The 23,503-nt window shown below is 37.4% G+C and overlaps 1 protein-coding gene across 1 annotated transcript; it reads right to left on the bottom strand.

Moving 5' to 3' along the window:
• Nucleotides 1–14,868: 14,868 nt before the first annotated feature.
• Nucleotides 14,869–16,811, bottom strand: triap1 (TP53 regulated inhibitor of apoptosis 1). Its single transcript, XM_028465129.1, has 2 exons — nucleotides 16,583–16,811; nucleotides 14,869–15,238 (listed from the first exon to the last, which is right to left on the bottom strand). The coding sequence occupies exons 1-2, from the start codon at nucleotides 16,667–16,669 to the stop codon at nucleotides 15,101–15,103; spliced, it is 225 nt and encodes a 74-aa protein (XP_028320930.1). The 5' UTR covers nucleotides 16,670–16,811; the 3' UTR covers nucleotides 14,869–15,100.
• Nucleotides 16,812–23,503: the final 6,692 nt, after the last annotated feature.

Below are 23,503 nucleotides of genomic sequence, written 5' to 3'. Positions count from 1 at the left end.
CATCTGAAGATGGCTCCGTCTGCTTCACCACGACTGGACGACTTCCACGGATACCACCGAGGAAGACGCCAGTCAGGTGAGTAAAGTTAACAGTTACTGACTCTGTTACTATAGTAACTAATAACCAAATGCTGGAAACAGCGTAGGTGTGACTGGTCATATAAAACCAGAGTTATTTAACTGAGTTTTATACCGTTGTGACTAACAATGTTGTAACGGGGTGTGTTACTACGGCAACTGACTGTGTGGGGCTGACTCAAGGCTCATAAGATCAGTGAATCCTGACTTGTTTAACTCTTTGAAGTGATTTTGGCTTAATGTTGACTGACTCTGTACCCTGGTAACTGATTCTAAGATCAGAAGTCCCGTGGTTGACAGCTGTGTGGTCTCCCCTCTCAGAGCCCTCCAGAGCTGCTGATGTTCACGCCCGAACGCTCCAGGAAGAGTTTACCTCTGCTACTGGACGGAAACCTGCCGTACAGACGCAGCAGGAGGCAGTCGGGTAGGAACCAAACCATCTAACAACAGTAGCTGTGTTTCCATTACTATTGGAAATAAGCAAAATCTATAAAAACTGATTATGGAAACACCTGATTTTTGAAAAAAACACTCCCATATAACGAAAACGTTTTTACGATTTCGTGAGTATTTGTTGCAATATTTAAATGTATTGCAAAAGCACAATGGAAACGCTTTTTTCACAATTACGCATCACAGAACGTGACGTACCGGACTACTGCTCTTTGAGAAACATGGCGCGGTACGTGTGAACAGAAGTGGAGGCTCAGACATTTCTAGCATTCGACTTAAAAATGATTAATGCCACATTAGACGTGAAAACAACAAAGGAATACAGTGTTTTAAGGAGGTTTGGAGCATCCATCTTCCTGCAGAGAAGTCTCACCTTCAAACATAGAAATGGAAACACAGCAACTGTAATGTAACAACCGTGTAATCTAAAGAAGAGAGTCGTCTCTGAAGACACTCACTCTCTATGCAGACGACTCTCTTCTGTACAAACGTGCATGTCAGAGCCTGAGATATTAACTGATAACCAAAATATTTGCTTTGTCTTGTAGTTTGGTTGTCTGGTGACTCTCTGTTTGCGCTGTTTTCTCTCTTCTTCTTGTTTTAGCGGCCGGCCAAAGACCTTGAAGCAGCTTTTAATTCAAACGGTAAGAAATCTCTGATACACTTGTCCGACACTCAGCCGGTTTTGAACTCAGTGCTTTTCATATTAAATTAATAAATAACTAGTACAGTGCCTGTTGGAAGTTTGTATTCATATAGTGGGAGGAGCTTAAGTAGAGTTGTCAGTTATTTCCAAATGAGTGTGTGTTTGAAGGTTGGATGTACAAAGAGGTGTATATACGCTGTACTCTGTAGTGTTATAAAGGGGTTTATTTGCAGGTGCAAAGTATAATAGTGTGTGTGATTTCCCTGGTTTAATTCTATGGGACATGCGCATGATAAATATTTGTTGTGTTTTATACTCATTTACATATTTTTTTCATTTGGTGTATTTTTCTGTAATGTATGTTTTTTGGAGTCATGTATTTTTGTATGAATATTGTTTAATTTTTGTTTTATTTTACTCATTTAGAATATTTTTATTATAAATACCTTCGTGTTTGAGACGCTGACAATAGCATGGCACAGTAATGGAGACGGAGGAGGAAGAGGAGTCTGTGACCCACGATTTAAAGTTTGGGGTCACGGGAATAATTTTAAATAACCATGAAATATTAAATAACCATGAAATATTAACTTAAATAACTTTTAGCAGTACAAAAACGTTTTTAATATTGACCTTCTTTTTAACCTAAACAAACTGCGACACAGTGACGTCATGAACCAGTGACCGGAAGTAGCGCGCTGAATACCGTGCTCAATACTGAGAGGGCCGGAATTTTAAAATGAACCTTTTGCAACACCAAATTACTCTCCAAAATAACGGACGCACACACTTGTGGTATTTGGAAGCCGTTGACTAAGTTTCAGGTCGAACTCATACCGTGTCGGAGAGATATTCGCTCCACACACGCACACGCAAACACACACGCAAACAGAACATTCTTTGCTTTTATAGGTAGCTATGTTATAGAAAGAAGTCATTAGCATTAGCCCAGGTATGTAGCTTTTGCTAATAAAGCTAGCTAAGCTATTTCTAACACTTTAATCTGAATGTGTAGCGTCTGATTTCTACTGTCAGTTTGTTGCTGAGGTACCAGTTTGGGAGGTTATATCGGTATTTGTCGATAACTGAATGACAACCCAACCTGGCAACGCAGCTTTACTCTGTAAAAGTGAAGTAAAATTAAAAAGTCTTTCAGGAAGTAAAGACTTCACAGTCACAGACAGATGCAATGATCCTAACATCTTATAATTCTTCTTCTGTGTCCTTTTCCTTCTTGGTCCTGTAACCTCCACTGCCCTTGAACGTCCTCTGAACACCTACTCCAGCTCTCAAGGTACGAGCAAGTCCCACTCAGCTTCACTTTCACCCTTTAAACCGTAAATATGATCATAAATCCCATTAAGAACAAACCATTCCCAGTAAAACCAGTTCATAGAGCTCCAGTTCCTGTTTATAAAGAGTAGCATGTACAGTAGGCCAGTGACTAACAGTGTCCCAGCCTGCCACCAGGGGCGCCAGAGATATGACATAGATGTGCAAGTCATTAGTGTGTTTAGATTTTATTTTGAGTCATTTTCATATTGAAAATTCATAATGAAAATTTTTCATTTTGCCTTTTGTTAACTTAATTGTGATTTTGTTTATTTTTGTCATTTTTTTAATTACCGTATTTTTGGACTATAAGGCGCACCGGATTATAAGGCGCACTGGTTTGTTGTTATTATTATTATTATTATTATTATTTTTATTATTAAGACGCATTAAGTGAAACAAAATAGTCAGATAAGTCAAACTTTATTCAATTCATTAACAATAATTCTCAACATTGTTCAGGTTTAACACATAAAATACAGAACAATACACTCACTTTTTCAGTTCAGTATGTTGAAGCACAGTACTGGTACATATCACTGCACGCCTGACTACGGTAGCCCTAAAGTGCCAAAAATCCATCAAGCAGTGCAGCTTCATAGTTTACCAAGTTGTACTAAAACATTTGACATATTAATTTCATTCATAAGGTGCATTGTCGATTTTTGAGAAAATTAAAGAATTTTAAGTGCGCCTTAAAGTCCGAAAAATACGGTATATTTTTATATTTATTTTTGTTTTAATTTTGTGTGTTTTTTACTTGTTTTGTGTCTTTTTCTTGGATGTGCTTTTTTGGAGTTTGTTGTCATTTCATTGTGTGAATTTCTATTGTGTTTCTTTTGTCATTTCGGTGTTGTATAAATGTGTAGTTGTCATTTTGTTTTTTTTATTGTGTAAATTTGTTATTATTTTGTTGATATTCGTTTTCTGTGATTTTGATTTAATTTTGTGACTCATTTTCATATTTCATATTGATGTTCATTTTGTGTTATTTTATTTTCATTCTCTCATTTCTTGTTCACTTTTTTTGTGATTATAGTCCAATTATTTGTGGTTTTTATATTGCTGTATTTTGGTGTTTATTGCTGCATTTTTGTTGTCATGCTTTCCTGTTTTTTTTGTGTTTTTGTATTTATGTTTTATTTTTGTTTTCAAAAAGTAGTTTTTGAGTTGTGTGTTTCTCTTGCATGTGCTTTTTTTGGACTTTGTTTGCCATTGTGTGAATTTCTATTGTGTTTCTTTTGTCAATTCAGTGTTGTTGTCATTTTGTTTATTTTTTTTTCTGTGGTCATTTTGTCTGCTTTTGGAATTCTTTTATCTTCACTTTAGTGTTTTATTAGCGTAATATAGTGAGTTATTGTGAGTTCCTAAGAGTAGTTTTATCGGCTCATGTTTTCCTCTTCATTTGAATGAAACATGACATTGAAGATGAGTTAGTTAAGTGGTTATTTACCTTTTTGGGGCCGTATGTGGGTCATTAACTGTGGTGGTTGTGCAGCCAGCGGGCAGCGACAGCACGTTGGCGTCCTCCGTCATCGAGATGGAGGCCGAACAGGAAGAAGCGAGTGTGACGGCGAGCGTTGGAGCAGAGGTGAGCCGGGTGGTGAGAGTCGCTGACCTTTCATCTGAGAGCTGCACTAACATTCATTATGTAACCGAGGAGGAGGAGGACGAAGAGGAGCTGAACCCCCTTGGTCCACCCCCACCCTGTCCATCACTGAGGAGATCCTGGAGTTCATCAACCAGAGTAGAGCCAGGGAGGGGCTAGCCGCCATTAGCCTCACGGTGAGATTCACTCACCCTTTAAACCTCATGTTCCACATGTTCCTCATGTTCCACATGCTCTTGATCTTCCTGATGTTCCTAATGTTCCTAATGTTCCTCATCCATCTTTGTGTTTTGTTCACCTCACACAGAACTTTTCCTTCCTGGCACGAATTAAATATTATTGGATAATCTCCTCCCTCCTCCTTCTAATCTGGTCCTGACTCATCTTATTACAAAGTCCTATCATCCCATCTCGTCTCAACCAACCTTATTTAATTCAATTTTATTCGTATAGCATCAAATACAACACAGTCATTTTATTGGACCCAATCGTAGCTGAGATTAGTTTAGTTTAGCTTAGTTTATTTTTAGTTTGGTTTTACTTTGTTTATCTTAACTTGGTTTAGCATAGCTTAGCTTTATTTAGTTTAGATTAGCTTGGTTTATCTTATCTTATTTTGGCATATCTTAGTTTAGCTTAGCTTAGCTTAATTTAGCTTATTTTAGTTACATAGCTTACTTTAGCTTAGCTTGGTTAGCTTTGTTTATCTTAATTTAGTTAGCATAGCTTAGCTTTGTTTAGTTTAGATTAGCTTGGTTTATCCTATCTTATTTTGGCTTAGTTTATTTTATTTTAGCTTAGCTTTGTTTATAGTAGCTTAGTTTAGCTTATTTTAGTTAGCATAATAGCTTACTTTAGCTTAGCTTTGTTTAGCTGAGCTTTGGTTAGCTTAGCTTAGTTTATCTTAGCTTGGTTACCTTTGTTTATCTTACCTTAGTTAAGCATAGCTTACCTTTGTTTACCTTTGTTTAGTTTAGATTAGCTTGGTTTATCCTATCTTATTGTTGCATATCTTAGTTTAGCTTAGCTTCATTTAGCTTGTTTTAGTTAGCATGGCTTAATTTAGCTTAACTTTCCAAGGGGCTTTTAAACAAATGATTAGAAACTTTGATGACTGAATATTTTACTATTCATGTATTTATACGTTTATTAATTTATTCTTTAGCCGTGGGGAACTCGTTTTAAATTAATTACTATTGTTTGAATCACTAATAGGAATATATAAAGGACGTGAATATGAATGAACTAGATTTCAGATGAACCCTCGATTTGAGCTGTGGTCCTTAAAGTTAATTTGTCGTATTTAAATTTAAGCAAGGCTGGTTTTGTTTTCCAGGAACCGGTCCAGGATCATCCTGAAGAGGTTCCACCTCCATTCGACTTCAGCTGCCCGCTTAAACCTGACGTTTGCCCCCAAACCCCGGAACAAACCCCCCAAACGGAGGACAACGTCATGCTCCAACGTGAAACAGAAAAGGAAATTGAAGTGGAGGAAACCTGAGGACGAAAGTGTTTGTGGAGATAATGGAGAGATGCTGGAGAACAATGAAATAAATGATGAAGAGGATGTAGGAAAGAAGAGCCCGGTGTCGGAACTCCATCCTGAAATACTGAAACAATACAATGAGAGAGAGGAAGAGGAGGTTGATGCTGTGGAGAATACAGATGTTCAAAACCATCAGGTCGTCGCAGCGCCCCAAGAGAGACAAGACCATCATCGAGAAGATTCGGAGCTACTACGAAGCTGCTGCTGAAGAAGACGAAGGAGAAGATGGAGGTGAGCTGGATCCAAAAGGGAGCGGCAGCGTCAACTGCGTGCCCTGTGGAATGGTGAAGGACCAGGATGAACCAGAGAGCGGAACACCAATGGTGAAGACAGTGGTCCCTCTACGTTCCCTCCTCAAGGCTCAGAAGGTAAACCAGTCACAGAGGAGAAAATTTTGGACCAGGAGGAACCAAATATTCAGGTTGACCTACATAGAACTGCTGATGAGGACATCAAGGACAGAGTCCAAAGTGTCCTGCAGAGAACTTCCACGTGGAAAAACAAATGAGGAACAGTGCGAACAGGTCAAGAGGAGAACCGGAACCAGGATTCCCAGTCCTGGGAACCACACAGTTATTAACAGACATGAACCACACTTAGACCAAGAAGTGTCCGGACCCTCGTCTTGTGGAGAACCTCCTCCCAATGTTTAAAAGCCACCCAGAATGGAAACCTAAATTCTCCCATTCAGGCCAAAGCGAGCCGATGGTCCCGCCACTCCAGGATCGTCACCGCCAACCGGGCCTTGTTTGAGAGCATGCGGTCAGACCTGACCGGGATCGGACTGTTTCGAGGCAACCCCAGTGCTGATGGAAAACTCTGAACGCATTCTGAGCAAAGTCCAAACTCTAGCTCAGATGTACAGCACTAAAGCCAGCACCATGACGGTCCAACCCTGTATGAAACGAACTTCCGCTCCAAAGAATCAATCCTGGATCTCGGATAGACTTCAGAAGCAGACACAAATACCCTCTGTTCCTCAAACACTCATTGCCGTCAAATGCCCAGAGCAAACTCAAGTCAGCACAGGATGGTCCAATACCAACGAACAGAGTCCAACACAGCTGAACATCAGCAGGAAACAGACTAGAGCTTCCAGTCACAACCAGAACCAGGAGGATCCAAAGACCCAGAGAGAAAGGAGAGGAAAAAAAGACGAGAACTTGACAGAAAGTAGGCTGGCTTTTATACTTTTCAGTTGATTTGCTTAGTTATAGTTTTGTTCTAAAGTAGTGTTGAGGAAGATAATAAAGCTGATTTTCTCTTTTTCCGTTTCAGAGGTCCAGGAGTCAGCAACGGTGATCCCTGAGCCGTGGCAGTTTGGACATGTCACCGTTGGAGATCAGCCACAACAGACTAACAACAGAGTAATCCTGTCACGACCAAGGGACTTCATCTCAGCGCTGATGAAAGCAGGAGAAGATCTCAAACTGAACCCAGCCTTCCCTTCTAATGAGACGCAGAAAACATCCAGGTGAGTGATCGGCATGCTCCGATCGATCGGCTGATGTGGCAGAAAGCAGATCGATTGCAATGGCCGAGAATACACAAAGAACTGAGACAACTGCTTCTACGATACTCGGATACTGTGAAGGGGATATGGGATAACAGATGCAATATGTTCGGTTGTGTACACATATTTCTGCTGTAGATTTGTCGTTACAGGAATTTTCATTATAATAAACACTCCCCTTTTTTGTGATTCACATTCTTTTGTAAACATTGTTTTTGTCGTGATAGGTATTTTTGCTGTAACACATTTTTTTTGGTGAAGAACACTTATTGGCAACGTAGACGTTGACGTAATGTACATTTTTAAATAATAGACATTGGAGACTGTCCATTCATCTATTTTCTGACCCCCTTGTTCTTTTTTTAAGGGTCATGTGGGTCTGCCGGGGCCTATCTCCAGCTCTCATTGGCCGTTAGGCAGGGGTACACCCTGGACAGGGCGCCAGGTTCATTGCCGGGCATGAGAGAACTGCTATATTAGAAAATATATTTTCTCATATTCTGTAGTTTGGAAGTCCTGTAGCGACGGTGGTTTTTCAATTGTAGTTACAGAGTTCTCAATGTGTAGCGCGTGTGATTACATAATGGTTTTTGGTAACAGGACACCGGCAGAAGCATCAGGACTTTATTTGGAGCATCCGCCTCTGACGGGAAAATCCTGTAAAAAAATTATCTTGACGGTTATTTGTTCATGTCGTGCAGGTCGGAGCAGAATGATCGATTTCCTCGTTACAACTGCTGTAGAGAACCCATCATCTAAAAGCATCGTCGCCATTCCCGATTGTTCCCAGCACACCATACCTGGTTCATATCGTTCCGAACATGGAACGAAGAACACAACAATGAGCAGGAAACGTCCACTACAGAGGAGCAGTTTTCCAGAGATGTCAGCACTGAGCCGGATTATTCGGTTTGCACAGAAACTGCCCAGGAGAGCTGGGAATGATGCAGAACACATACACCCAAACCTCCAGGATGGTTCAGTCACACCCGACCACTGGACGAGTTCCAACATCTCACAGAGAGACGGACTCCAGCCCTACAGAGTCCACAGTCACACCTTCAGGAGACAAGTTCAACAAATTCGTTGATCGCAACCTGAGAGACGAAGGATTAACAACTGCAAACCCCGCCCACTTACTTCAGTCCATCGACAGCCTACAGACGTTCACCAGCAGGAAAACCAAAGACCAACCGTCCATTACACCGGGAAAACCGACCAAAGGTAAGACACTCTATCAAGAATCCTCTTCCATAACAATCCCGCTGTTGTCTTTTAGTGGCTTTTCAAGCATTTTTGTTGTTGCTTTGGGAGTTTGTCTTCATTTTGCATTTTTGTTCTGCCTTTGGAATCAATAATTCCTGTGCATCCGGTTCCTTGTTCTGGATACAGCTGATTCCATGTTTTCTCTTTTTTTTCAGGTATCTACAAGAGCAGAGCAGCCGACCGATCGTTGACCAATCCTGTTTGATGGACAGACCTTGCCCCGCCCCCTCTGACCCCCTACCTTCAGCATTCAGCCTCAGGCAATGCCCCCCCTCCCCTCTCAGAGCTCCTCCCACCTCCTCCTCATTCAGGGTCATTCCAGCTCCTTCTCCAAACCCCACATTCCCCATTCCCTCCTCCAATGCTCTTGCTGGTTTGGCCCCGCCTCCGTCCTCTGATAGGGTGTCCTCCATTAGAGTCCCGCCCCCATCCTCACCCGGCTCATCACGGAGGGCTTTGTTTGCTAGTTCGCCCCCCTTCCTCTGCTCTCCTCCCGCCTCATCTTCCTCGACGTTCACCAGGTCTTTGGCCGCCTCTTGCATCAGCCAGTCCATCAGTCAGAGTATGGCCAAGAAAAAACACCAAGCTCTGCCCACAGGAAGCTCGTCCCCCCCTGCTCATCTGAGAGACGCTGCCCCCCCTCTCCGAAGGTTCTCTAATGCATCAAGAACACCACCCTTCTCCTCCTCCTCCTCCTCTCTGGTCCTCATTACTTCACTCCAGACCAGAATCCTCCACCAACCATTCCAGCGTCAGTAACTCCAGCAGCTGTAACGGGACATTCACCAATAGCTGTTGGCAGCAGAAGGCGCCGCTGACGAATAGGAACGCAGCGGTTAGGCAGAACAATGAGTCCCATTGGTCGGGTTTCTCACAACCGCGTCGCTCGGCCTTTTCTCCGTCATCTGAACCCAGCTCCCGGGTCCAATCCCCGACTGCCTTCACCCAGCTCTGCTCTCCACCTGCTCAGAACAGCTGTCTAGCAACAAGCCGCCCTGTTCAAGTAGCTTAAGAGTTGGGGGCGGGCCTTCCCGTAATCCCTTGGCCTTACTTTGGAGATTCCCCGGACCTCATCCTCCATGAGTCCTCAGATCCTGTCCCCGCCTCCAATAGGAGTCTCACTCAATGTTTGGACCAGTAACATTGCAGCACCACAGCCACGAAACCCTACCTTTCCGTCTTTTCCTTCCACCTTTGGCTCACCCATATCCGAAACTTCCTCTTTTGTCACTAATTGCACTTCCAGAGGCTCCTCCCCCTCCAGGCCACACCCTGCTGCTTCCCGCATCCTCCACAGGTCGTTTTCCTCCAGTCTTGCGGACAGATCATCGACCGCAGTCCGATCCTGGGTGGACGGAGACAGGAGGTCATGTGACCAGCAGCAGTCCTGTCCTGTCAGTCCGAGGAGAGGGTGGATGCCCTGCTTCAGCCCTGGACTACAGTCCCCACCTCCGCTGAGCCGGTTTGCTCCAGAACGGAGTGCCGTGGGCGGGCGCCACTTTACCAGCGTCCCTTGGCCGGACGTTCGAGGGCTTTCAAACAAATACGACGACTCTGACACACCTGCTACTTCCTATGTCGTCAATTCCTGTCCTGCCCCTGACCTCAATGCCTCCCATGGCAGCCAGTCAGAGTGGGAAGATCCTGATCCGGAGGAAGGGAACTGCCGCAGTCAGCTGATCTGCGCCTATGTCCGTCCGACCGCTCTGTGAGCGAGGCCCTACCTCCTCAGGCAGAACCTCCACTTCGCCTTTGTCCTTCTTGCACCAATCACAGCCTCATGCCCAAACAGGCCCCGCCCCCTCACCATCACCGATGTATCCATTCCCCCATTCTTCATTCTCCAATCAGGGCAGGCCCTAAGGCTAGCTACGCACCACCGTCAACTTGCAGATTGCAGGAAGTGGGCGGATCACGTCCTTCAGCACCGCCCACGTGAGTCCTGACCCAAACTCTGCAGGGAGGGGCAGGCAGCCGGAGGGCGAGCCTCAACGAACCGTCACAACAGAACTGCAGCAGACCCTGAAGGATGGAGCGACGTTCAGATCCAGAATGAGATGAACACATCTGAGTGACGTAAAAACCTTCCACACGTTTCCTTCTTGTTGGACTTTGAGGCTTTGTTTTCACAGTGGCGGAGCCTAATTCATTGCAGGGATGGGGCTATACATTATACAGTTTCTGACCACAAACCCTTAAACTTAAAGACTTTACTGAGGGGCGGAGTTACTGTGCTCATCAGCGTCTATGTAAGTCAGTGTATGTGGGCGTGGTTAGTGTTCTCATTACCAAACGATTGCTAGTTGCTCTTCCACATCTGTGGGCGGAGTTACTCTGTGCCCTTCCTTGTTTTTTCATGATGTGGCGTGTGCTGCCCCCTACACTGCAGAATCAAGCACGCTGTATGGTTTAAAAACCACGGTGGAAACAAAGCCTGCGTGTAGTGTGTGTGTGTGTTCGTGATGTAATCAAAGAAACAGTCGGTGCTGGACTGACCGAGGTCAGATCAATAATCACTTTAACCTTTTTTATTTTGTTTTATTTTATTTATTATTATTATTATAATTATTTATGAAGTCAATTTCTCTTTGGCACTTAATCACCTGAAAGTAACGTTGTGTTTTGTTTTGCACATCGTCGTCAACTCGTGTGTTTCTCTGAACTGACGCGTCTGTATTTACTCTCCAGACAAAACCTCTGTGTGTGTGTGTGTGTGTGTATGTGTGTTGCGTGTGCGTGTTGTCATTATAAAGGGAACTATTATGGTGCGTATTCAGTGTTGGTGTTAATAATAAATGTGTGCAGTGCAACAATCGCCGACTCAGCCTCTTCGCAACTTTTTATCTGAAAGTGTTTTAATGTTAAAAAATAAAGCACTACTAACTCTCTAATCCAGTGGTTCTCAACCTTGGGGTCAGGACCCCATTTAATGTTGCGAGACACTGGTAAGAGGTCACCAGATGCCTTCAAGAAACTAAGAATAATATTTAACAATTTGAGACCATATTTGCTTATTTTTAGCCTTTTTCTGCAACTACAACCAAAGTCGCCATATTTAACCTATTTTCATCATTTTTTTCTTGCCATATTGTTGCTCCTGTTAATAGATTTTTTTTTTTTTCATTTTAACATATTTAACCAGCAAATTCCACTTTTAAAAATACATATACTAAAAAAAAGAAATATTTAGGGCATTTCCTGAGTTAGGTATAAGGTTAGGGTTAGGGCTAAAATAAAACTGACGAAACTATATATAGCTTTAAATTAACACCCGCCAAATGCGGGGAAAAATAACTTTGCGGGTAACATTGTAGCGTTACTAGCCATTTTGGCTGGTGGAGAACGAAACAAAAACTACGGCAGGCTGAAGAAACAATACTATACTGTGGAGATTCCCCGGACCTCATCCTCCATGAGGTCCTCAGATCCTGTCCCCCGCCTCCAATAGGAGTCTCACTCAATGTTTGGACCAATAACATTGCAGCACCACAGCTGCAAAAACCCTACCTTTCCGTCTTTCCTTCCGCGTTTGGCTCACCCATATCCGAAACTTCATCTTTGTCAACTAATTGCACTTCCAGAGGCTCCTCCCCCTCCAGGCCACACCCTGCTGCTTCCCGCATCCTCCACAGGTCGTTTTTTGATCCTGGGTGGACGGAGGCAGGAGGTCATGTGACCAGCAGCAGTCCTGTCCTGTCAGTCAAGGAGAGGGTGATGCTATACTATACTATACTATACTATACTATACTATACTATACTATACTATACTATACTATACTATACTATACTATACTAGGATTGTCTGAGGTTTGGTTCTGGACCAATAGCAACAGCCTTTTTAATTTGCCGCTCTTTGATTCTGTTTCTGAATTAAAATAATCCTCTTAAAAGCTGTCAAAATCCAAGAATTTTCAATTCATTTGATGTTTACAGAAACATTAAAGAATCATTGTTTAAAATAGTTTGTGATAGTAGCATCCCTCATTCCATGTCATTTCAACAACCCACACACTTCAGTCTAAAAAGAATCTGAATTTGTTAGTAATTGTACTGTAATTATTAGATAGTCACACTGTAAATGTTTACTTTAATACAGCGGGGCAAAAAAAGGATTTATTCAGCCACCAATTATGCAAATACTTCCACTTAAAAGATGAGAGAGGCCTGTAGTTTTCATCATAGGTAAACCTCAACTATGAGAGACAAAATAAGAAAAAAAATCACATTGTAGGATTTTAATGAATTAATTGGTAAATCCCTCAGTAAAATAAGTAGTTGGTCATCTACAAACAAGCCAGATTTGTGTCTCTCACAGACCTGTAACTTCTTCTTTAAGAGGCTCCTCCTCCACTCGTTACCTGTATTAATGGAACCTGTTTGAACTGGTTATCAGTATAAAAGACTCCTGTCCACAACCTCAAACAGTCACACTCCAAACTCCACCAAGACCAAAGAGCTGTCAAAGGACACCAGAAACTAAACTGTAGACCTGCACCAGGCTGGTAGACTGGATCTACAGTAGGTAAACAGCTTGGTGTGAAGAAATCAACTGTGGGAGCAATTATTAGAAAATGGAAGACATACAAGACACTGATAATTAGAGTTAGATTCTTGGCCCGACCCGAGTTTGGGGACCGGTCTGGTCTGCATACTGTAATGGACTGGGTTCTATGTTCTGATTATGTTCCACTTGTGTGTAAGCAGTGGTTAACTGAGATTTCCCATGGCCATGAAGGCATCATGGTTACTGCAGCTTTCTCTGCCAATGTGTGTCTTCATTTACATGTGTTCTGAGTGTTGATTGGCTGGGAGGCATTTTCATAAATGTGAAAAAATTAATAACTAGAAAAAATTCAAACCAAGATTAGCTGATTCTTCTTGAGGCTGTGATCACACTGAGATAAAGCAAAGTAAGGGGGGAAAGCTAAGCATTCCCACTAAAAATATCATTTTAAGCTATGAATTGTGGCTGTAGCTGCAGAATTAAAGCTTTAAAACAGCAGTTTTTCTTCAAAGTTCATTAGCAGCAGCTGTCACACTCTAACAGGCCTAATCAAGCACTCTAAAAAAGCAGCCTAATTTGCATAAAACCTTAAATTACATTAAAGGTAAGAGTCAGCATTTTATGAATTAGATAATATCATTGACACTAAGCAGCAGAACATTTTGACATTGGGTGGTAAATTGGATAAGAACAATAGAATAAGTAATAATAGGTTAAGATTACTTGTGGAAGCAATGAATGAATGCTAAGGATTCCCACTAAACGTATAATTACAAGAAAGAGGAATATTGTAGCAACATTTTAAGCTAAATATTGTGGCTGTAGCTGCAGGTGTAAAACTTTAACTGCAGTTTATTCCTCAAGTTCACGAGCAGCAGCTGTCGCACTAAGGCATGCAAAATCAGCCATATTTACATAAAACCTTAAAGTACATTAAAAGTAATAGAGTTAGAATTTTAAAAATTAGATAATATTGTCACTAAGCAGCAGGACATTGTGACATTGAATGGTGTAGATTGGTTAAGATTAGCAGAATAATAACAGGTCAAAGATTGTATGGAAGAATAAACAGAATAAGAAAGAACTCATGCTTTATTGTGGAACATCTTTAATTTCTAAGAGTCCACAAAAACATTTTGTATTATAGTTATTTAATAGTATGTATGTTTTATTTTATCATGTTTAGTAAATCTATTATCAGAATATAATTTATATACAATTATGTATTTTAAATCTATTTGATTCCCATTATATATGATATTATTTGATTTGTGTCTGTTTTATTATTAATATAGTTTATTGTGTAAGAACCCTGATGTCAGTCCTCGTCTTCATCAACTCTGTTCTGTCGTGGAACATCAGTTTCCGTACAGACTGTGTGTGTGTGTGTTTGCCTCTGTATGGAGGACATTAACACTTTCTGTAAGTTTCAAACTTTCATTTCTATCATTCAAATACTCACCAACCGTTTTAGTCAAACTCGTATTTTTATTAAAATAAATTTAAATGTGTGGCAAAATGTATTTTTTTTCACTTAAAGAAAATGTATTTTAACAATGTTTAACGTTTACATTTGTGAGCAGAAGTTTTATATTAATTTACTTGTATTCTTAATTTCTAAGTTAAAAGATTTCTTTTTCATAAATCAGTTCTTTTTTTTTTATCTTTTTCTGTTTTATTTTGAATATATTGTATGAATATTTATGTATACAAAACTCAGATATTTCTTTTTGAATTATATATATATTTAAAATAAATAAGTGGGCTCCTTAATTTCCATTCTTTTACAACATGTTCTAATTTTATAAAACTAAATATTTTTAGTTTTAAAAAAATTAAAATCAAAATAAACTATTACATTTAAATGGCACTTATTTAACATTTTTTTTTTTTTTTAATCATTACAACAAGCCACCCCGCATTTTATTTTTTATATTTTATTGTGTAATATTCCCTGAAAATAGAAGTAGTTTTTATTCCATAAATAAATTAACCCAAACTTTAATCCTTTTTATTAATGATTAGAAAACTTGAGGAAAACCAAACGTTAACATTGATCGTATAGAGATCAAAGTGTATATGCCACAGAAAGAGGCGTGTCCAGTCATGCAGGAAGTCTGTGCCTCTCTTTCAGAATAAGAGCATGCCGTGTGTCAGCTGGGTCGTTCTTTGTTGGGCTCCATGAGAGTCGACTCCGTCCACAGGATATCTTTGTCTCTGATGGCTTTCTGTACGCAAGCGCTGGTACGACTTAAAGCTGTCAGTGGCAACGGGTCCTCACTGCGGTCACCCTGAGACACACACACACACACACACACACAGCTTTAAACTAAATATAGACACCAATAAGTTTTTAAAAAACAAATGCATTACAATTAATTTGTCCCCATTTTGTTTTTTTAAGCAGTTTTTTTTTTTTTCTTGTTTGTGACGTTTCGTGTGTTTGTCTTTTTACACGTTGGGTAAATGTGTGTTGAATGCTGACAATCACTTCCTAAGGCAGCGGTTTTCAACCTTGGGGTCGCAGGACACTGGGAAGGCGTCGCCAGACGCCGTCAAGAAACCTTTTTTTTTTTTAACAATTTCAGCCCATTTTTGCTAATTTTATTTATTTTTTTACCTTTTTCTGTAACTACACCAAACTTGCCATATTTTAATCTATTTTAAAAAAACTTAGAGCGTTTATTGGAGATTTTAGATGCAGTTTGATAAAATCCGATAATCGTTCCTGGCTAATATCGGATCAATATCAGATCGGGACACCTCTAATATTTCATGCTCATTATGCCAGTTTAAACTAATTGTTCCAATATTGACACTTTAAACATTTTTACCATTTTCTGTCTGTTTTTTTCACTCTAATTTGTAACTTTTAACTAATTTTTGTGGTTTTTAAAATCCCATTTCACCACCTTTTACACCATTTTTGGTCACTTTTAACTCATTTTATTTGTGATTAAAACCAGGATTTCCATCTTTAAGATGACTATAATAATAATAATTAACGCTTGTAAATAATAACACTTCCTTTTTTCTTATACAGTTTAAGTTACACATCATCCTATTGCATTATTTCAGCAATACTAGATTATTGTGTGTGTGAAATCACATTTTACAAGATAATAAAATACACATTTATTAAATATTTTAAAAGAAATCTCAACTCTAAGAAATTATGTGGTGCTGAATGTAAAACATGTCACTGTTTTCATAGCCAAAATATTTTGAACATTTAGCTAATTTTCCTGTCATTTGAGACAAAATTCATGTAACACAGCATGTTATATATCACTGTTAATGTGTACACATGACAAATCTAATTGTTAAATGTAAATCTAAATGTCATATCTTAAAATTTGGTTTTACACCTGGCGACCGATTTAGGTTTATCATTTAACATGTACATTTAGATTAACATTTTAATTAATTAGATTTTACATTTAGATTCAGATTTATTTTGTGTACACATTTAAGAATATATAGAAAATACTGTTTACATAAATTTCTGTCAAAGAAAAATAAGTTAAATGTTCAAAATGTCAGCTATGAAACAGTGAGTTTTTACATTTGTTACTACATAAAAACATCTTATTTGTAAGTGATTTAAATGTAAGAATCGGATCTTTTCCACCGACCTTTAGGAAATGCTCCGCGAACCAGCGGTTGAAGCACTGGTCGTACTCCCGCTTCAGCTCCGTGCACGTTTCCCCCACACTGTTCATGTCCCACCGGCACAAGAAGGATTAAGACACGGAGAAGGAGAGAGAGAAGAACCGGAGGAAAAACACCGAGATATCACAAGAAACGGAGCCAAAAACACGAAGAAGTCTCCTGCTCTGAAGCACTTCCGGAAGCGATGAGCGTGATTGGCTGTTTCGGGAACGTAAGAGGAAACGTCACTAAACGTCATCACGTCACACCAAAGATGGTGTATTTAGTGATGGCTTACTCATTCAGTCTGTCAGGGACAAGAAATAAATACAAATATTAAAAGTACATAAATAAAACTTAGACAAATCAAACTAAATAATGTTAATAAATTAAATTTTACAATAATAATATAGAATTATTTATTATTTTCTTCTTTCAAGGATTCAGGTGCTTTGTTCACATTCCAACAAAAGAATGACTGGGATGTGCAGAAAAATAAATGTTACTGAACTAAAAAAATATAAAAGTTATAATCATATAACGTAACTCATGTGAAATACGAATTACTTCATTGTATCTTTACTTTTAAAACTAGTCATTGAAATGATTATCAGCTATTATTTCTCTTTACTGACCTCTAGTGGATGTTTAGGCAAAGTGACAATTACTTCTTTATTTGTTTTTTTTTTTTTTAGGGAAAGTTTTGGGATTAAATATACAAAGATTATGAAGATCAAATGAAAAAAATAATATTTTATTTGTTAGTAGATCTTAAAACCTATTTAATAACACATGTATTTTAATATAAAGTAAACTTTTGGCTTCACACTTATTTTCTTGTTGCTCTATTTTCATCTGCATGATTAATGAGGGTCTTTTATTCCTATTTTTCCAACCTTCCTATGTTCTTTTATATTTATGATGAGGTATATTTGTCATTAGAGCTGGACTGGGACAAGAAAAAGAATATATATATACAAATAAATAGCAGAAAAACACACATGACCAAAAAAAGTGACCTAAAAAATACAACAGTAAAAAATGACAAAAAAAAAAAAAAAAAAAAAAAACAAAAAAAAAACAAAAAAAAAAAAAAACAATAACAAAATGACAACCAAAAATGTACAATTTTTTTAGAAAAATACACAAATATCTGAAAAATTCACATTCCTAGAAAAAAAAGAAGGCAAATAAAAAATACACAAAATGGCAGATTATTATACAAATAACAGTGCAAATACACAAACTTACGTCAGAGACACACTATACAACAAAATAAAACAAAAATGAACACTATATATGTAAATGGCAGAAAAAACATGCATTACCACAACACAAATACTCCAAAACTACACACATACACAACAGAAACACACACAATGAGACAAATGTATATTAAAAAAAATCTGATGCTCTGATTGGTCTATGAATGTTTTTTAATCATGTGATCCAGGGATCAGACTATAACATTGCTGTGATAAAAGCTGTCGTCTGTGTTCTGGGACATGAACCTAAAGTCTCTCATTTCAACAGAAACGTTATAAACTCAAACATTGTCAAGAATCGTCTCACGATCACAACTTTTCTACAGTTAAAAAGTTTGTGGAACCTCAAGTTTTATTAGCAAATATTAGTTTAAACGTCGTCTCTAATTGACATGTCTCCACCTCTGAACACTAACATTGCTACTCTGACCTCCTCCTCAAACTGTTTGTGGTTCTCGTCTCTAGATAATCCTCTGTTCTTCTGTAGGCCGAGGTGGAAGCAATGGTCAACATATGAGATTAAAGTCCAAATGTTGAAACCACCAATGGGACAGAGCTGCCACGCAAGGCACTAGTCGACCCTGGGAACAACACTATGAAACATAGACAGGGATCGAACCCCCAACCCCCAATTAAAGTCAAAATGTTGAGATTAAAGTTGAAAATACAAGAATAAAGTCAAAATTTTGCAAATAAAGTTGAAATATAATGTCAAGATTAAAGTTGAAATTTTACAAATAAATTTGAAATATAATGTTGAGATGAAGGTGGAGAAGAAAAATCGAAATGTTGAGAATAAAGTGGAAACGTCTAGATTAAAGTCAAAATTCGGCCCTCTTCAGCTTCCGTAGATTTGACTTTATTAGCAAACATTCGACTTTTATCACAATATCGTATTTTTAAACTTTGATTTTTCTCTCGTCTTTTCGACTTTTTTCTCTATTTGCCAGAGATGAATATCTTGAAGATTAGACTTTATGATGCTCATATCTTCTATATGTATAGCTCTATATTCTGTTCTACACTCTCTTGAACCAAGACTGAACACACTCACCTTTGCTCCTCGTGCATTTGCACTAACCTGCAACAGGTGTGTCTGTGTTTGCAGAGCAGCGTGTGTGTGTGTGGTGTGTGAAAGAAAAACTACAAATGAAAGAAAATAATCATAATAATAATAATAAAATCAGATTAAATTATGGAGGAAGTTTCACAAATTTGACAGAAAAAAAAACCAAACACACACGTGCACGCGCACTCTGTCACATAAACTGAGGGAAGTACAGTCAAACCTTTGCTGAAAAAACGACTTAAATAAACATCAGTTTACATTTTACAGCCTGGGATTAAATAATTTATACTGGGAACATGTTGGACACTTTCATGGTTCATGAAGGTGGAATAACATCAAAATAAAGTCAAATATAGTAATTGTGCAGTTTTTGGTTTATTTTAGGCATTTTGTTCTTTTAAGATTGAAACATTCCACGATTAATACCTTCTTATACTCTTAACAGTAAATATAAGTTATTAAAATATACACAATCAAGTTAATGTTATACTGTTTGAATCCTTTTTAATCAACTTATTTTAGGTTTTTTATAGCTGTAAACTCATTTCACACATTATTATATTATTATAACAGATTATTTTACTCTGAAAGTATTTACTGCCTCAGTCATATATATATATATATATATATATATATATATATATATATCTATATATATATATATATATATATATATATATATATATATTATGTATTTCTCTTTTACTGTTCTCTTCTTCTTCCTCTTACTCTCCGAGCCGTGCACGCGCCAACAACCGCCCCACGCAGGTGAGCGTGTCCGTAATTCCTGTGGATTCTGAAGCTCGATGTTTTTTTCTCACAGAGAAAGGTAAGAACGTTTATTCATCTTTTCATTTCTTCAGTTTGTGTTTCTTTAGATCTGACACATTATTTAGTTTATGATGACGTTTATGGAATGTATGAATATAAACAATAATGGAGAAAACCACTTTTAAATCTGTTTAAATCAAAGCGTTAAATTTACTCTTTTCCACAAAATGAATCTTTGAACAAATGAATCAAATCAAAGCTGAAATTATCTCAGAAATTTCATTTTTCTTTAGAGAAAGAAACAATCCAGTTACTTTTAATATTCACTAAAGTTCATTTTTACGAGTTTTTAATGTCCTAAAAAAACGTGTTGAAAAACATTTAAATGTTAAAATAAACACATTTATTATATTTTACATTAATCACACCCGTGTGGTAATTTTGGTCGGTTTTGTTTTATTAAAATTAAGAAACATTATTAGTAATGAGTGGAAAAAAGGGTAAATAAATAATAAAAGAATGATTAATGACAACAGCGACTAATCTGCTTTTATATAATGTGATTGTGTTACTATTTATGCAAACATTTTGTGTGTGTATAATTAAATTGAGAATAACGACCAATCAGATTATTAACACGTAATTTTGTGTATTTTTGTTGTCATTTTGCTTTTTTGGAGACATTTATGTCAAGCTTTGGTGTTGTTTTGTATATTTTTCCATTTTTTTTTAAAAAAAAATCTATATTACTTGTATTCTTATGTTGTTTTTGCAATTTTTACATAGTTGCTGTTTTGTGTATTTTCTTTCTGTGGCCCCGCCCACAATACCTGAGGCAAATCTAAATCCTACAAATGGACATGATTTATATTTAGATCTTTATCACCACTGAAACAGTCTCAAAGCGCTTTACATATCAGCTCATTCACCAGTGGGACAGGACTGACATACAAGGCACTAGTCGACCACTGGGAGCAACTTAGGGTTCAGTGTCTTGCCCAAGGACACTTCGACACATAGTCAGCTACTGGGATCGAATCCCCAACCTCTCGATCAGAAGACGACCCACTACCACCTGAGCCACGGTCGCCACAAATATTCTAACATCTGCCATAATTATAAATAAATCACTTAATACCAAAATGTATGCCATAATGTTATTTATTATATTATTGATCTATCAACCAATAGGAGAACAGTTCAGCCCAACATTTCACTGTGCGTGTTGTAGTGAGTGCATAAATAAAAAAATAAATAACGAAAAATCACAATGAATGAAATAAATACATAATTAAATAAAATAAATACATGATTAATACATAGTATTTATTTTATGCTGCTTCCAGGACTTTTTAAAATTCCATTAAAGATCATATCAAATACTACAGGTTATTTTCTTTAAAGGTTTTTGTAGAGCAGCCAGGATAGGAATCAGTTTTTAAACTATAGAGTCTGGTACAAACATCTGTTTTTATAACTTAATGTATTTGTTGAAATGAGAAGAAAAAAAAAAATGTAATTATGATCCAAGTCGTAGACGAGTAGAGGAGCTAAAGTCTGTGTTTACTAGGGTTGGGGTCAATTATCAATACATCATTTTATTTATCAATTACTAATAATTATTAAATTCAACTTTATTTATATCGCGCAACTTACAACAATAGTCATCTTGAAGCGATATGAAAATCTAAAATTCATAAGAAGAGAGAAAAAAACCCAAAAAATCTAATTGTAATTGAAATTATTTTTATTTTATTGCTGTATGAAGTTCAAATAATTGACTTTGTAATTGTCACTGAAATTCTATAAAAACTGTCAATTACAATTTAAACGTAAACGTGTAGAACCATGTTACAGTTGTTACACATATTTAATAATCATTACATTATGATTTATATCAGGTTTACCACTCCGTTTTTACTATCAGTAAATTGATCCGGATCTCATCTGAAATTTAATGGAAGCTTTTGTGGTCTAAGGCCGTGGTTCCCAAACTGGGGTACAAACTTTTTTTTTTCATCCATCATATTATTTTATGGCACAACTCTTTAAAATATACCAATAGGTGAAGTTCAAATTGTAAAAAGAGCAAAAAATCTGACATTAATGAATAAAATGTTGGACGAGACACAGGAAAGAGTTTAGACGAGTCTTCACACACAAATAAATAATGTATAACATTAAGTGGTACATGAGATAAGAAATAAAGGTAAATGAGGCAGAAGTAATAATAATAATAATCATAATTAAAAGAAACAATGTTAATAGTGAGAACTCTTTACAGCATTTCTATCCAAAGAATGTTTGTTTATTGTGTGTTTGACATTTTTATGATTGTGGAACTATTCCTGTGATGGACACGTTTCTTTATTTTCCCTTAAATCTAGTTTGTTTGCTTTATTTGTGCTTAGCGTGGGGGAGGGGCTTCCCAGTGTGTTTCAGTCTTTGAATAAGAAGTGATTGATTATTGATCAGAACATTGTTCACAACTTGTTGAGCGTGTGTTCGCTTGTTGTAAAGGTGTGATGTTTCTTTAGATCACACATAGGCAACTGGGAGCCTGGGGGCCACATTCGGCCCTCGGTCTAATTTTATGCAGCCCCCAAAGTAAATGTACAAAATAAAAGAAAAATACACAAAAAAAGAGCAAGAATACATAAAAAAAAACACTGCAAATACTCCAAAAACACACAAAACGACTACAAAAATGAACAAAACAACAACAGTAATACACAAGATAAATACCAAAAATTATTCAGAAAAATATACAAAATGACAACAAAAGGACACCAAAAGACAAGAAAAACACAAAAAATAACAACAAAGCAAAACAACAACACAAATACACAAAATTACTCCAAAAAATAAAATTACTCACAAATACACAAGATAAAAGTTAACTACTTCTGCTTTAGATTGATAAGAAACATCTGGTACGACTTTCATAATCAAACCCTGAGTGAGAAACGGAGCAAAGAACCAATCAAACTGCTCCCTATGGCTAACATGTAGGCTAATAATGCTAATTATTGTTACAAATCTGGCCTGAAATGGTTTTAATGTCCTTATTAGTATCTATATTGTTATTTTTTTTAAAAAATGGGACTGCTTTACAGTTTTAGAGCCTGTGTTCCTTCATCTTGAAATCAAATGATTGATGATGTCACAAGGCCTGATGTCATTCATCATGATTTTTAGATCATTTTAGCAACTTTTTACATCATATTGTCAACTTTTTACATATTGTCAACTTTTTACATCATTTTAGCAACTTTTTACATCATTTAGCAACTTTTTACATAATTTTAGCAGCTTTTTAGATCATTTAGCAATTTTTTAGATCAAATTAGGAGCTTTTTACATCAATTTAGTAGCTTTTTAGATCATTTAGCAGTTATTTTACATCATTTTGGCAGCTTTTTACATCATATTAGCAACTTTTTAGATCATTTAGCAACTTTTTACATCATTTTAGCAGCTTTTTACATTAATTTAGAAGTTTTTACATCAATTAGCAGCTTTTTACATCATTTAGTAGCTTTTTAGATCATTTTAGCAGATTTTTACATCAATTTTACAGCTTTTTACACCATTTAGCAGCTTTTTGGATTATTTTGTAGCTTTTTCAGTCAAAATAACAATTTGTGCTGTTTTTGGTTGCTCTAAAAAAAAAACTGTAAAAGTTAAAGATGTCGATGTAAACCCCTTTTGTTTAACGAAAGAGGATAAAAACAATTAATACCCAAAAAAAATCTGTAACCACGGGAGGCAACCATTCCAACTTTGAAGTTTGGTAGTAG

Source organism: Gouania willdenowi, chromosome 13, assembly GCF_900634775.1.
Source record: "Gouania willdenowi chromosome 13, fGouWil2.1, whole genome shotgun sequence".
In the NCBI taxonomy this organism is placed as follows: domain Eukaryota; kingdom Metazoa; phylum Chordata; class Actinopteri; order Blenniiformes; family Gobiesocidae; genus Gouania; species Gouania willdenowi.
This window is presented reverse-complemented; position numbering and strand designations above follow the sequence as displayed.

Bases quoted from the DNA above. Each gene is read 5' to 3' on its own strand.
- triap1 (XM_028465129.1), bottom strand. From the start codon at position 16,669: ATGAACAGTGTGGGGGAAACGTGCACGGAGCTGAAGCGGGAGTACGAC. The intron at 15,239-16,582 runs GTCGGTGGAAAA...TGTGTGTCTCAG, and splicing joins TCGCGGAGCATTTCCTAAAG to GGTGACCGCAGTGAGGACCC.